This window comes from Schistocerca americana, chromosome 3 (assembly GCF_021461395.2).
Source record: "Schistocerca americana isolate TAMUIC-IGC-003095 chromosome 3, iqSchAmer2.1, whole genome shotgun sequence".
NCBI lineage: Eukaryota > Metazoa > Arthropoda > Insecta > Orthoptera > Acrididae > Schistocerca > Schistocerca americana.
Genome location: NC_060121.1, coordinates 843,124,525 through 843,141,229, shown reverse-complemented (window position 1 = coordinate 843,141,229; position 16,705 = coordinate 843,124,525). Strand labels below are relative to the sequence as shown.

Below are 16,705 nucleotides of genomic sequence, written 5' to 3'. Positions count from 1 at the left end.
TGACTGCGGCTACCCTTGACGCTACATCACAGACAGGAGCGCCTGCGATGGTGTACTTAACGACGAACCTGGGTGCACGAAAGGCAAAACGTAATTTTTTCGGATGAATCCAGGTTATGTTTACAGCATCATGATGGTCGCATCTATGTTTGGCGACATCGTGGTAAACGCACATTGGAAGCGTGTATTCGTTATCGTCATACTGGCGTATCACTCGGCGTGATGGGGTGGGGCGTCATTGGCTACACGTCTCGGTCACATCGTGTTCGCATTGACGGCACTTTGAACAGTGGTCGTTACATTTCAGATGTGTTACGACCCGTGGCTCTATCCTTCATTCGATCCCTGCGAAACCCTACATTTCAGCAGGATAATGCAGTACTGCATGTTGCAGGTCCTGTATGGGCCTTTCTGGATACAGAAAAAGTTCGACTGCTGCCCTGGCCAGCACATTCTCCAGATCTCTCACCAATTGAAAACGTCTGGTCAATGGTGGCCGAGCAACTGGCTCGTCACAATACGCCAGTCACTTCTCTTGAAGGCGTATCAAGGCCGTTATTACGGCCAGAGGTGATTGTTCTGTGTACTGATTTTTCAGGATCTATGCATCCAAATTGCGTGAAAATGTAATTACATGTCAGGTCTAGTATAATATATTTGTCCAATGAATACCCGTTTATCATCTACATTTCTTCTTTGTGTATCAATTTTAATGGCCAGTAGTGTATGTAATCAAACTACTTTCCTCAGCGCACTTCAACAGCTGATTCCTATCATATTTCTCTTTCCTGATGTATTCACATTGATATGGCGTCGCTGTGATAGTTATTGAAACGTCTGCAAGTCACGAAGCCTCGGCAGGAACAACCGTGTATTTGTACAGCTAACTGGCGATTAAGGCTTAAATATGTAATGAAAATACTCTCCTCAAAGCACTTCAACAGATGATTCCATTCATCTGTCTTTCCTGATGTGTTCATGATGTCGCTGCATCAGTTGTTTAAACGTCACAAAGTCACGGCAGGAACAACGGTGTATTGCGCAATATCACACCTACATGCCAAATATATTGCGCGGTATACTGAATACCTGTAAAATATTTTTAAAGCTCGGCAGTCCCCTTCGATATACTGTGCAAACCGTCAATTCCGCTCAGATAGTCAATATTATTAAGCAATACTGAATATTGCGCAAAAAATATTGAGCATCTTTGGGCCCCTTAAGGTAGAGAGCTTAATTTACATAATCTTCTTCAGATAAGGATGATGCAAGTTGTGTTGCCTATCCTAAAGTGCATGAAGTACAAGGGCTAGTCGGAAAGTAAGGTCCGATCGGACGCGAAATGGAAACCAGAGTGAAATAAAAAAATGTTTTATTTGCAACACTTGCTATACCTTCCAGCTGCACCTCTTCATAGTCACGACTCCGACTTAGACATATGTCGTAGCGCTGTACCAACTTCCCAATACCCTCGTCGTAGAAGACAGCCGTCTATGCTCCCACTGGTCTGCAGTTCGTTGTGTGGGCCAAACGTTGCCTTCCTAGCCTACAGTTCATGTGAGCTGAGGTGAACATCAAAGGAGTCACTTCCAGACTGGATGGTGGGTGATCAAAACACTTCCCATCGAAAACGCTGCAGGGGCGTCCTCATTACCCCAGAAGTATGCGACCAAGAAATGTCATGAAGAGGGAAATGCACGACAGTTAAGTCGTGTGGGGTTGCATGAAATCAGGCGAAAAGCTCTCAGCGCGTGCCCATACTTGGCGGGAGACACTATTGTTCTAAGCATCTTTACGTGCTCACTGTGCGCTCAGAACTGAAAAGAGCGACATGGCGCGATCGAGAGGCATACTAGAGACTCTGTCCAACACATCTGTGCAAAGCTTCATCAGATTTTCACTGTATTTTCCATTTCACGACCGATCGGGCCTCGCTTTCCGAATAGCACTCATATTTTCTAGGCGAGTTATATTTTGCCCACCTGGCACATTGTATATTTATTTGCTGTTGTGGAGTTTTTGTGGGCTGGAACTGGAAGGATTCCATGTAGGAGGTGTAGACCGACAGTCCATTTGAACAGAATGTCATCGTTACGCGCACGCGCGTGCGCCCGCACACACACACACACACACACACACACACAAACAAACAAATGTAAGTGAAGGTCATTGAACGATTTCTTTGTGGTGCGTATGTAGTGAGTCGGAGGTGTGCTAAGACGCTGTACTCGTATTCGGAGGAACAGCAGTTCAACTCCCTGTTCTACTGTTCTGGTTTACGTTTTTTTGACATTTTCGTAAATCACTTATGCGAAATGCTGGGATGGTTCCTTTGGAAGAGCACAGCCGTTACCCTTCCCTAATCCAAGGCTGTGGTCTGTTTCTATTGACCTTGTAGTTGACAGTACGTTGCTCCTTTATCATCTGATCCTGGTGCTTCATAATACAAGGTTGCTTTTGTGTGTTCGGGAATGCTCACACATTTCCATACATTTCTACCTTCAACACGTGGTTTAGAATTAATGTTGATATCTCTCTTTCTCTCTTTAGTGTTCAATGCTGTGGTTGGTTTGTAGCATTACGCCATTCCCCGTTTCTGTGTGCCTTCGTCTTCATTTCCGTGTACATAATGCATCCCACATCATTCATAATAAGCTGCTTGTATGACATCCTAGGTCGCCCCCCACGGTTCCTTCCACAAATAGCTCCTCCTGCTGCTGTTCCAATGATGTAACTGTCTTAAACGTGTTCTCCGAGTTTGTCTATTCTTCTTTGGATGTGCCTCCACTGAGATTGGGTTTCCTGTTGCTTATGTCGTGTTCAATCGCCTGACGGAGTTTTTCAGCTCATCGTAGCCTTTTCTTGTACACTCGGCTTTTAAAATACCCCCACAAGGAAAAATCTAGGAGGGAGGGGTTAGGTCACGTGATCGTTTGGAGGGGGGAGGGGGGGGGAAGCACAATTTTTTTGAGATTATTTGGTCACCAAAAAAACTGGTTACAGATTGCATGGAAGTGTTAGATGTGTGACATTCTGCTCCATCTAGTTGGAAACAACATTCTGTGAGTTCGACGTCATTCAGCTGCTCCAAAAATGCGTTGAATATGCCCATATAAACTCTAATGTCTATGGCCGTATAAAAAAATAGGACAAACAAACCAGGAAATAGATACCGCGCACCGCACTCCAACCTTTTCATCACGCAGTGGCGTCTTGTGGGTAATGTGGTATGTTTACATCAGCCCAGTACTTGCTGTTTTTCGTGTTGATGTAACCTGACAGATGGAACCATGCCTTATCTGCAAACCAAGTTACGGAGAGACTGTTTGGACGTTGAATAAGAAACCCTGAAAGCATCGACAGTAGCGCATTCTTTTCTGATGATCTGTTTCTCGCAATACTTGCATCATGTGCACTCTGTATGGTCGCAACGCAGATTTTTTCGCAACTCTCTGACGTGTGCCTTATGAAATGCCTGTCTCCTGGCTTAACCGACGCAACGATTTCCTTGGAAAGTTGTCCAAGCGTCTTCGAACGTTATCAATAATCTCTGCATTCAGTGATGGTCTATTTGTACCACTGCCCCTGTTCATTACACCATCTGTCTCCAGCTTCCTTACAATCGATAAAATTGTTGCCTTTGTTGGAACATCGCACACCTAGAATTCTTTCCGGAATGCCTGTTGTATTGTAACCGATGAGTCTGACTTCCAACAAGTTTTCACAATAAAACTAACATGTTGCGCAGACACAAATACTAGATAATTCTGAAACAGTGGTTTATTAAGTTTATTAAGTGAGGAACTGAGGAATAGTAAAGTTAGTAGTTTATGAAAAATCGCATCTTCGGCACAAAAAAGTGTAATGTCCTCACTTATTTTGTTCCAAAACCCATACCATTATCTTTTCACCAGCTACTGATGGCCCTTAAAAATTACATTCTTTCGCCAAAAATGTCTGTAATTAGTGGAATAACATGGTAGATAATGAAGTTTTACATAATAACGGTATGGCAAAATACTCTCCTCTTTCCGTGCTATCATTTGCCAAAAATTTCATTCCGATATATGAAACCGTTAATGTCATATGAGAAGTGTTGTAGATATTTCACTCTCGCTTTATCGCTGGCGCGGCGGCATCGCAAATGAGTGTGCTACGTTAGATCAGTTTTCTCGAGACTGATGACAGATAGATATCTTCACCAAAGTCTAAAGAAAAATTCAATATGAAACTTCCTGGCAGATTAAAACTGTGTGCCGAACCGTAACTCGAACTCGGGTTTCGAGTTTGAGTTTCGGTCCGGCACACAGTTTTAATCTGTCAGGAAGTTTAATAATAACGCACACTCCTCTGCAGAGTGAACATTTCATTCTGGGAAATTCAGTATGTTAGCTAAATTTCTTACACAACAACATATTATGTAATGTACACCAAACGCAAAATCATAGCGATCTCTGTTTTCATTGCAAACTGTTCCGAACTTCGCGCAGAGTCTTACTTCCACGTAAATATCACAATGACTATGACCATTAATGAAAAGATGGGCACATCATCAAGAACCTGGCATATGAGGATATAAGTTAAGCAAAAATGAATTTCTTTTACCGTATAGTATCTGTAACACCAGTTGCCGTCAGATCGCTGAAGTTAAGCGCTGTCGGGCTGCGCTTGCAGTTGGATGGGTGGCCATCCGGTCTGCTTAGCGCTGTCGGCAAACAGGGTGCACTCAGCCCTTATGAAGCAAACTTAAGAGCTACTTGATTGAGAAGTCGCGGCTCCGGTGTCGTCAACTGACATACGGTCAGGAGAGCGGTGTGCTGACCACACGCCCTCCATATCCGCATCCAGTGACGCCTGTAGGGTGAGGATGACACGGCGGCCGGTCGGTGCCGTTGGGCCTTCATGGCCTGTTCGGGCGGAGTTTAGTTTAAAGTAGTTTCTGTAATATCGTTTGAGAAATACTGAAGGGCGCGCGCCTCGATTCTATCATCGTTGACCGGCCGAAAGGTGGAACACACTTAGCCTCCGTTCCGACTAAACGAATGAATTCGCCCAGCGCTTTGGGCGAAAACGTCACTGCGCATCGGCCACTGTATCCTGCTCGGACTCTACTTTTGTTTTCCCAGAGATACACTAAAGCAACTTTCCCGTTTCTACGAGCTTTCGGAGGGAAATTATGACCCACTGCAGTGATGGATTCCACCCCGTGTCCGGCCATTCCTGATGTAGGTTTTCCGTGATTTCCCTAAATCGCTTCAGGCAAATGCCGGAACGGTTCATTTGAAAGGGCACTGCAGGCTTCCTTCCCCATCCTTCCCTAACCCGATCAGCCCGATGACCTCGCTGTTTGGTCCCCTCCCACCAGTCAACCAACCAACCATTGCAGGGGTTTAAGTTTAAACGGATCTCCCTGTACAGTGATGAGTACCGACAGATAGCCTACTCCTCTCTAATCACACCAGAGGGGTCACCGGATTGAATGTCACCATTTGACAGACGGATCACCATCATCCCTCTACGAGAAGACATTACGGCGCAAAGTGCGGTGATCACAAACTTTACCATTGCTTCTCCCCTCGCCAGCCAAATACTGGCGGTGAAAATCCCTTCCACCATATTATATCTCTTAAAAAAAAAAGTGTAACTATTTATTTTTGAGGAAACACTCTCCTAGTAAATTTGTTTGTCCTTCGATTTATCGTGATCTGTTACTGATTTTTAGTGAAATTAGTTTTTATGTTTAGCTTTAAAAAAATGCAAAAGAGATATAATAAGCAAAATAACGAATTTCGTAGGTTGCCAATTACGTATTATATCTGGTTTTATCGAGCGCCAGGCTCCCTACAAATTACTGTAAATGCAATAGGATAGTATTACTCAGTTCCAGTTCACTGATCTGAAATTATTACTATCACAGAAAATAGACAAGTTTTAATAAAATTATTTCACTGGATTCCTTCAGTTAATCTCACTGAATATTTTTACATAATTTCTTCCTCTCCGGCTATCAGACATTGTGCTGTGAAAAAATATTTTTAAATGTACCGCGTAATGGCGGCTAATTGTTAACAGTCAGAGATCACTGTTACGCGTTCCGCAGCAGCTGGAAACAAGCTAAATAATTTTCATTATATATTCTTTTGATAAGATAAATGTGGGGTAGGTCCTTGAAATAACACACGGAGATCACTTTATACTAATATATTCTTACTAGGACACAGTTTACACCATTAAATATTTGCAATTACGTTACGACAGAAACAAATGCTAGCGCAGCACAATAGCTTGCGTACCTTATTCCAGCTAACACCAGAACGAACAGAACAAAACAGACTAGACAGAAGAATGAGCATTGCATTGTGTTTTATACTCTTACAAAGATAATAATACTTCTTTTAATTACTTACACATTATAATCTCATACAATAAAAATAATGTCTTTTCTGCATCTATCGATCTATATTGTATACTTTTACAGTTAGTGTTATTACCTTTCGCAGATAAATCGATATTTGCAGTTCATTTTGAGTCACATACAGTCATTTTTATTTATGTTTCACCTCGATAATGGTGAATATTGCAAAAGGGACACTACGATTACCAGGATTCGAATTGTTACCTCCCGAGTCAGGCGCCACCTCACGGGCGTGCTTTAGCGATCACAGTTACGGAGTAGGGTTGGCATTTCATTGAGAGTGCTTCGCCAAGTGACCAGTGCTTTTACTACACCACGTCGCTACGCGGTAACGGCCGGGGCGTGCCAGACTGGTCCACTCTTCTTAAACAACGGAGTGAGTGCCTTCGGGCCTATCGCGGCAGCCGCAATGCGGGCCCTGTATTAGCCTAAACGCTGGCGCCCACCTCCCATTACCCTAATGGCTTTGTCCCACATTCCTCAGCCAGGCAACTGACCGTCTGCTACAGATGTCCCAATAACTGCAGCTGTGTTCCTTTGCAAACGTTCCTTCTTCCACACTGCCTTTTTGTGTAGCAATTTATCTGCGTATAAAGGTTTCCCAAAATCGCTGCAACCAGTCGCCTTATGTTTTATTTCTCAATTTCGAATCGCCTAGTGATTCATCATGAGATGGTACTGTTCCAGTGCACGTTTGCAGCACTGTGAGGGTCGTGTAAAGTTATTAGTATCTGTTCGTTTGGTCTTGCCGCACGCACTATTCTGGAAAACAATTTATGTTTCCCAGTGACGTTAATTTTACAACACAAACGTAGCCACAAGTAACAACTTCCACATACTTAACGAGACATAAAGCATATGTAAGTTATTACCTATGGCTAACTTTGTGGAGAGAAAAATACGTTGTTTTCCAGAAAAATGTGTACACCAAGAGCAAACCAACAGATACTATAATAACCCTACACGACCTCCACAGTGCTGAAAACATTCAATACATATGTACCATCTTGTGATAAATCACTAGACGATTTGCAACCGGTAAGGTAAAATAAAATTTGAGGAATAAAACAAAAGGCGACTAGTTGTAGTGTTTTCTGGAAACCTTTATTCATCACAGTCGCCGTGTTTTACATTCATATTGGATTAAAGTTTTATCTGGTTATCTCGCCAGTCTGACCTCTCTCTAAATTGCTGGCCGCTGTGGCCGAGCGGTTCTAGGCGCTTCGGTCAGGAACCGCGCTGCTGCTATGGTCACAGGTTAGAATCCTGCCTCGGGCTTGGATGTGTGTGATGTCCTTAGGTTAGTTAGGTTTAAGTAGTTTGTCTAGGGGACTGATGACCTCAGATGTTAAGTTCCTTATTGCTTAGAGCCATGTGAACCATTTTTTTCTCTCTAAATTTCCGGTATCTGGATAAATTTTTACAGCTCTAAACGACTGTATTTTTTGATTTCGTGGCTGCTTAGGTGTCAGGATACAAATTCAATAGTCTGGTATTCAGTTATTTCTGCCTATTAACATGAATAGTTTGTATATCTGAAAAAGTTTGGTCGCAATATGGTCAGTATTGCTCTACATATAATTGACTGAATGAGTCGATACGAGACAAGAGCATACCATCTCCAACAGGGCCGTGGCTAGTAAAGCACTGTTGTTGTTGTTGTTGTTGTTATTGTTGCTGTGATCTTCAGACTAAGACTGGTTTGAAGCAGCTCTCTATGCTACTCTATACTGTCCAAGCCTCTATATCTCCGAATAACTACTGCAACCCACATTCTTCAGAATCTGCTTAGTGTATTCATCTCTTGGTCTCCCTCTAGGGTTTTGACCTCCCACACTTCGTACTAAATTAGTGATTCCTTGATGACTCAATGTGTCCCATCAATCTATCTATTTTTCTAGTTACGCCGTGCAACAAATTTCTTTTCTCTAGTTCTTTTCAGCACCTTCTCATTAGTTACGTGACCTATCCATCTAGGCTTCAGCACTCTTCTGTAGATGTTTGGGCAACATGGTTATGGAGTAACAGCCATTGAAATTGACTAAGTATTAAGAAAACAGTCATAATCGCGTTTTTATATTTATTTAGTGCCGACCGGTTTCAGCCCATCGCAGGGGCCATCTTCAGGGCGAACATACCGCTGCTCGACTGCTGGTGGCGTCACAGTCTCCTGCCGCACCTTGGTAGATGTGACGCCACCAGCAGTCGAGCAGCGGTATGTTCGCCCTGAAGATGCCCCTGCGATGGGCTGAAACCGGTCGGCACTAAATAAATAAAAAAACGCGATTAAGACTGTTTTCTTAATACTATTCTCCTCTAGCACGACACATTTCAAAAGCTTCTATTCTCTTCTTGTCTAAACTGTTTATCGTCCATGTTTCATTTCCATACATGTCTACATTCCATACGTGTTTAAAAATGGTTCAAATGGCTCTGAGCACTATAGGACTTAACATCTATGGTCATCAGTCCCCTAGAACTTAGAACTACTTAAACGTAACTAACCTAAGGACAGCACACAACACCTAGCCATCACGAGGCAGAGAAAATTCCTGACCCCGCCGGGAATCGAACCCGGGAACCCGGGCGTGGGAAGCGAGAACGCTACCGCACGACCACGAGATGCGGCCATACGTGTTTACATTCCATACAAATACTTTCAGAAAAGATATCCTGAAACCTGAATCTGTATTCGAAGTTAACTAACTTCCCTTCTTCAAAAACGCTTTTCTGCCCATTTCCAGTCTACATATTATTCCCACTCTACTTCAACCATCATCAGTTATTTTGTTTCCCAAATAGCAAAACTCATCTACTACTTTAAGTGTCTCGTTTCCTAATCTAATTCCCTCAGCATCACCTGATTCAAATCGACTACAACCCATTATCCTAGTTTAGACTTTGTTGATCATCTTACATCCTCCTTTCAATTGAGTGGCCGTTCCGTTCAACTGCTCTTCCAAGCCCTTTTGTTGTCTATGGGAAAATTACAATGTCATCGGCATACTTCTCCCTGAACTTTAATTCCTACTCAAAATTTTTCTTTGGTTACCTGTACTGCTTGCTCAATGTACAGATTGAATAACATTGGGGATAGGATACAACCCTCTCTCACTGCCTTCTCTACCACTGCTTCGCTTTCACGCCCCTTGACTCCAATAACTGCCATCTGGTTTCCGTACAAGTTGTAAATAGCCTTTCGCTCCCTGTATTTTACCTTCAGAACTCCAAAGAGAGTATTCCAGTCGACATAGTCAAAAGCTTTCTCTGAGTCTACTAATTCTATAAATGTAGGTTTGCCTTTCCTTAATCGATCTTCTAAGAGAAGTCGTAGAGTCAGTATTGCCTCGCGTGTTCCTACATTTCTCCGGAATCCAGACTGATTTTCCTCGAGGTTGTCTTCTACCAGTTTTTCTATTCTTCTGTAAAGAATTCGCGTTAGTACTTTGCAGCCATGACTCATTAAGCCGATAATTCAGTAATATTCACACTGTCAGCACCTGCTTTCTTTAGAGTTGGAATTATTACATTCTTATTGAAGTCTGAGGGTATTTCGCCTGTCTCATATATAGTGCTCACCAGATGGAAGAGTTTTGTCATAGGTCGCTCTCTCAAGGCTGTCAGTAGCTCTGACGGAATGTCGTCTACTCCCGGGATCTTCCTTCGACTTAAGTGTTTCAGTGCCCTGTCAAATTCTTTTTCCAGTATCATATCTCCCACCTCATTTTCATCTACGTCCTCTTCCATTTCTATAACATTCCCCTCAAGTACATCACCCTTGTATAGACCCTCTATATATTCCTCCCTCCTTCCAGTTTTCCCTTCGTTTTGCTTTCGACTGGTTTTCCATCCGAGCTCTTGATATTCATATAACTGGTTCTCTTTTCTCTAAAGGTGTCTTCAGTCAGCGGTATCTATCTTTCCCTTAGTGATATATGGTTATAAATGCTTGCATTTGTCCTCAAGCCGTTCTTATTAAGCCATTTTGCGCTTCTTATCACTCTCATTTTTTAGACTATTGTATGCAAACTAACTTTCGGGTTTGTAACTGCTTTACTTATGCGCCGTATCTTCCTCTTATGAAAACAATAAGCGTTTTCTCTTCTGAACACCGTGACCGTCTGGCTTTCAACAGAGTTTAATCATCTGTCGAGATAGCTATTACACAGATGCAGGTGACCGGCTGTACTGGAATTTTATCTGTGGATTTGTCTGCTTAAAAAAATCCGCAAGTGGAGTATAATTCATCTGCTACTCGAAATTAATGCGTGACTTGACACGTTTAAGTCTCCTGATGTCGATACAAGACACCTGGGAAATGGGAACCACATCACGCCATAACATTGTCTCTGGTATTTTAGAAACTTTTTTTCTTAGTGGGCGTTGTCGATTATGAGAGATTTACCTAGTCTACCGCCACGGGGGTGCAACTATCATTTTATAGTCTGTGATACAGTTACCTATATATTTAGGTTGTATTGTAATGTTGACGCCTGTATGTTTCTCTTATATATCGAGCTATAAATCGAGTGGTGGCTGCATTTGCGAATTCTGTGGCTTCCAGAAGTTATATTAATTCTCCTGACAACTTCTGGTACATCTGTGGTAAACTTCTAGTGATAAAGCAGTAGCGGACAATCTCTGGTTATCGAAGAAGTGTAATTTGGCGTAAAGGCTGGGGATGAGAACAAGTCATGGCCGCCACCTCGAATGAGTTCAAGTTGTGAGAAAGGACCCCTGCTTCCTACGCGAATGGGACAGACGTGCAAATGTCAAACACTGCTCCCATAAAGCCTGGCCAGTCAGAACGTCTGAAGTTGGAGGGAAGACGTACTATTCGATGCGAAGGTGGACCTAAAGCAAATTTTCTTCCTCTGTTTCACATAAAACTTAGCATTATGAAACAATATATTGAAGTCCTGCCAAAAGGTGGTGACACTTTCAAGCATGTGGCAAGTAAGTTACCGAGACTATCAGAAAATAAGAGGAAAGACGGGGGAGGTTCTTCAGCCCTAACGTTCAGAAACTAATGGGAGACGGGACGTTTGAAGACAAAATGAATGATATTGAAAGATCGTCTTGCATATCCTTTAAATAAATTGTCAACAAGTTTCTTGGAAAGCGCGAAGACCTTGATTACGAGAATACAAGAAGAAACATGCTGCATAATTTCGAAGTTTCGGATGCCTCCATGATCTTGAAGCTGCACTTTGTAGACTCTTGCGTCAACAATTTTCGAAAACACCTGAATGGTGTGAAGGGTGAACAGGGAGGAAGTTTCCATAAGATATCAAACAAATGAAACTGGGGTACCTGGACCGATGGGATATCAGCATGATAGCCGACTACTTCTGGACGGTGCACGGGGAGAGTCATCAATCATTGCACGCAACGGAGATATGCGGTGAATAAGAAGAGACACTAGGATTTATACCTTTCTATTAGACCTGAAGACATAATTCTCCACTATAATGTTTAGAGTGCCTTATTTTATCATTTTTTGAGTGTTTCGTCCCTCAGGTGGTAAAACCGAAACCTTTATAGAATCACTTTGTTGTCCAACCTTCTATTTGTCTGTCTTTCCATCCGACTATTCAAAACCATTTTTCTCAGGAATGGATAGACGCGCCAAGTTGAAATTTATGTCTCATTAAGGTCTATGGTCCCTTAGCGGTGTAAAAAAGTAAACATTCTTAGTCAATGCAACCAAGAGCTACGGTCATTTATATAAAATATTTTTATACACACAAACTTACTCATCAAAACTTATAGGGTACTCCCGTTGACCTAGAATAATGGAATTTACCACGAAGCAAGGTTTCACAGTACAACGAGAGAACTAAAATACGAAAATTGTTTATCTGTTAATATATCTCACGAAACAAAATATTTTGTCATTTATTATCAGATTGTCTGAATGTCCAACCATCTGTTAAGACCGCTTTATTTCAGGAACAGATCGACATATCAAATTGAAATTTATGTCACATACTAAGGTCTGTGGCCCTCTGGCGGCTTTTAAGTCAATGCAATCAACAAATATGGCTATTTATGTCACATATTTTGATACTCTCAAACTCACTCATTATAACCTAGAGGTTATACCACTTCAAAACTGACTTCCTTTCATCGAATGTAATCCTTGCGCCAGCCACGTTTACTCGAGTAACTAGGTGCAACTAAGAACAAAACACTGACTATCTGGCGACTGTCATCTGACAAAACAAAACAACGCAATACAACGCTTGTGTGGTGATTGCTGGAACTACAAACTATTACACTACCAATGATGAGACAACCCCGTCAATTAGTTTGCCAGTTATGGACTTTTAAACAGTGGAATAATTTTTTTGGACCCCTCTGTACGTTGGAGTGTGTCTCTAGTATGCCCGTCGATCGCGTCACGCCGCTCTTTTCAGTTCTGAGCGCCCAGTGAGAAGGCAGAGGTCTCTTGAAAATAGTGTCTCCCGAAAGGTATGAGTGCCTATGAGAGAATTCACCTCATTTCATGGAGCCTACACAACGGAACTGCCATGACAATTCTCGGTCGCACAGGACGCTCCCGCGGCGTTTCCGATGGGAAATGTTTGACCACTCACCATACAGCTCGGAAATGGCTCTCTTCATTTTCACCTCTGCTCACATGAGCCGCTGGCTATGAAGATAACATTTTGGCACAGACAACAAGCTGCAGATCAGCGTGGAGATTTGGCAGAAAGCATTGGCGCCTGCCTTCTATGTCGAGGGTACTGGGAAGTTGGCACAATGCTAGGACAGATGTCTCCGTCGAAGCGGCGACTATGTAGAGAAGTAGCTGGAAGCAGTTGCAAATAAAGCGTTTTTTTAGCTGTTGTTCCCATTTCACGACCGATCGGATCTTACATTACGAATAGCCCTTGTACATAATGAAGTTTTTCCTACCTTCCAGACAGTGAAGAAATAAAAGCTGAATCATACTTTTTTTTATTTTTTTTATTACCAAGAGGTAATCAGAGAAAGGGAAACGTGAATACACCACTACGTCATGTTAACTGTAACATGACCTAACGAGAACTTTTTACAACTTCAAATTAAATAGTAAGGTTAAAAAAGTATCGATTTAACTTTGTTAATTGGTTACTTTCATCTCCAGCAGTGATTTATTAATACGGTAAACGCTACGTTACACTAAGGTTAGGAGTCCATGTTGAACTTTAGTTGCCCATTTAACGGAATGGGTAAGTGAGGTCATACATAAGACTACGGCAATGAATGTGATGCCACGTCCAATAGGGCTGTGTCAAGTACAGCACTGTAGTGTTGAAGCCAGCCTTCAGGTTGAGGACAGCTTAATGTTTTGGCCGCCAACATTTGTGGATTTCACTGGGACGATGTCAGTTCATTGTTCGTTATTGCTTACTGCGTGACTTCAGCAGTGCCAGCTAGCTTGGTGACAATGTCCTTTTGCGACATTCCCTCTCTGGACGTCGGCTCAGAGCAGTGACGTGACGTGGCGGTGTGGCGCTGGTGTTGCAGATGCTGAGGTCCGTGTCTCCGCAGCTGTCTCCAGGCAGCAACAGCTCGACGCCGCCGCCGTCGCTGACGCCGGACCAGGCGAGCGTGCTGGAGGCGCAGTTCCAGCGCCTCAAGAACCCCCACCCCACGGACCTCATCCTGCTCGCCGCCGAGACTGGGCTCGACGAGCGGCAAGTCCAGGTGAGGGGGTTCGTCCCAGGCTGAGCATTGTGTCAGCAGCAGAAATGGTTTCTCTTTGTTCTTCCAGCACAGCCAGTAATTCTATTATGTCCCCATGTCAACGGCAGTCTTAGGTAGGTACCAGACGAGGTTTACTTTTATTCTTCCAGAAGAGCCAGTAAAGTTACGAGGTAGGTTCCCGAGTTAATGACTCTTGTACTGGTGAGCCAACCCAGAGATTGAATCCCTCATGGTGGAATTGCAGGCATGTCACGTCGCAAGGAAAATATACAGAGTGATTTTTTCCACCGTGTACAAACTCTAGGGACTGATCGATGAGAGGATACGGAACAAAAAAGGTCTAAAGAACTTACGTCCGGATACGCATGCTAGAGACCATTTATTCAGTCATACTTTGTAACAGAGACTGCGGTCGAATACGCGGTGTACCATGCATCCACAGTTACAGTACGCATGGTTTCCTCCTAGAGGGTGACACTGTTCCTCATACATCAGGCCCTAGCGCCCTCTCCTGCCACAGTAATTGATAATGTTGTGTCCGATTCACTTCTCTTGCTGACTCACATTGTAATGGATGTTACACAGCGTTGTACACAGGGGTTCCGTATACGACTCAAGAGCTCGCCGAGCCCGTTTTCACGTATGGGAAGGCAAAAAGCAACAGGCGGCGGGCAACAAGGTTGTATCAGCAGACCTATCCGCGCCGACAACAACCACAAAAAAATGGTTCAAATGGCTCTGAGCACTATGGGACTTAACATCTATGGTCATCAGTCCCCTAGAACTTCTTAAACCTAACTAACCTAAGGACATCACACAACACCCAGTCATCACGAGGCAGAGAAAATCCCTGACTCCGCCGGGAATCGAACAACCATAGCATTCAATGTTTGCAACAGTGTTTCGCCGTTTGTCTGAGACAGGGCGTTGCAGGAAGCAATAAATTATGAAGGACGTACCCGAAATGTTCGGACACCAGACTTGAAAAAAAAAAAAGTGATTAACGCTGTGGAAGGCGACTGCCTTGTCAATACCAGGCAGTTGGCCCCACCAGTACAGGGTAAGCCAGACGACCATGTGGAACATTCTCCATGACAATTGTTATTACCCTTATCACTTACGGTGCGTGCAGGGTTCACTGGCGACAGACTGTCCAGATCGGGTGCAGTTTTCTTACTGGTTTCTTCACCAGGCAACCACGATTCTGGGATTTGTGTCATCCGTCCTACTCACAGATGAGGCCACCTTCACGCAGAGTGGTATCTTCCACTTTCACAGCAGTCATGTGTGGGGTAGTATGCACAACCCCCATCGTTGATGACAGCGAATCATCAGCATCGGTGCAGCCGGAATGTGTGGGCCGGGATAGCTGGAAACCGTATTTTGGGATTTTGAGACCAGTATTCCTTCCATGCCGCTTAACAGGTCGGAACTATCGGCGTTTCTTGTGGGTGACTTTGCGTCCCCTGCTGGAAGGAGTGCCATTGACGATTCGAAGGGTTATGTGGCTGCTACGTGATGGTGCTCCAGCCCACTTCATCGTTAACGTCCGGACGGATCTCAATCGTGTCTTCCCAGGTCGATAGATCGGAAGAGGGGCTCCAGTTGCCTGGCCTGCTCGTTCACCAGATCTCAAGCCGTACGATTTTTGGTTAAGGGGCCATCTCATAAATATCGTGTATGCAGAGCCCATTCCAGGAGTGGAGACACTGGAGCAGCGTATTCATCCTGCCTTTGACACTGTTTGGACGCACTCTGGCGAATTTGCACGTGTCAGACAGAACATGCTACGGCGCGTATAGGCAAGTGTTGAGGCACTGGAAGCCATTTTCAGCTCATACTGTAAAAGTGACTGCATGGCACAGCGCCTATTAGACCGCAGTCTATGCAGCAATGTACGATTGAATAAATGGTCTCTAGTATGGAAACCACGCATTTGCAGACATAAGTTCAAGAGACATTTTTTGTCCCCTATCCTCTCATCGATCATTCCCTAGAATTTTTACATGGAGGAAAAAATCACCGTTTATAAACGGACCAATAGAAAATCACTCTAGCGATGACACGCGCCGCATATGGGAAATCCAATGACATACGCAACTTTGACAAAGTGTAGATCTTTATGGCCCTGCTCCTTTGAAAGAGCATGTCGTAAACGGCGAAGCTGGTCGATTATTGGCGTGCTATTGTCGTAGCATCGGTCGAAAGTACTCGAAGGACAATGAAACCCACTAAGTAGACGACGAAGTGTTAGACGTCCATGGCTATCACAAAATTTGGACGGTTGACCGCTATGTGAAACAGGCTAGGTGGCAATCGGTGGCAGCTACGACGACAAACACATCATTCTGTGCATATTTTTGCCGATGGGGGTTCCACAGCAGAACGACCGCTATGTGTTCCCATTTTGATTCAATAACATCGAAAATTACAAATGCAGTGGGCACGAGATCTTGGAGACTGGACATCCCCTGTTATCCAGGCGAACAGTTGCTTGAAACGTCCACCGTTCAATGGACACAGGCTGCTGGGGGCAGCATTATGCTGTAGGGAACTTCTCCTGGGTTTCCATGGTACCTATGATAGAAGTTGAAG

General features: G+C 43.7%; 1 protein-coding gene across 1 annotated transcript in view; it reads left to right on the top strand.

Annotated features, from left to right (window-relative positions):
• The window catches only part of LOC124605811 (homeodomain-only protein-like), a 372,556-nt gene that overhangs the window by 349,322 nt on the left and 6,529 nt on the right, over nt 1-16,705 (top strand). Inside the window, exon 4 of the mRNA XM_047137720.1 lies at nt 13,931-14,110. Within this exon, the coding sequence (XP_046993676.1) occupies nt 13,931-14,110 (180 nt within the window). The remainder of the gene's footprint in view (nt 1-13,930; nt 14,111-16,705) is intronic.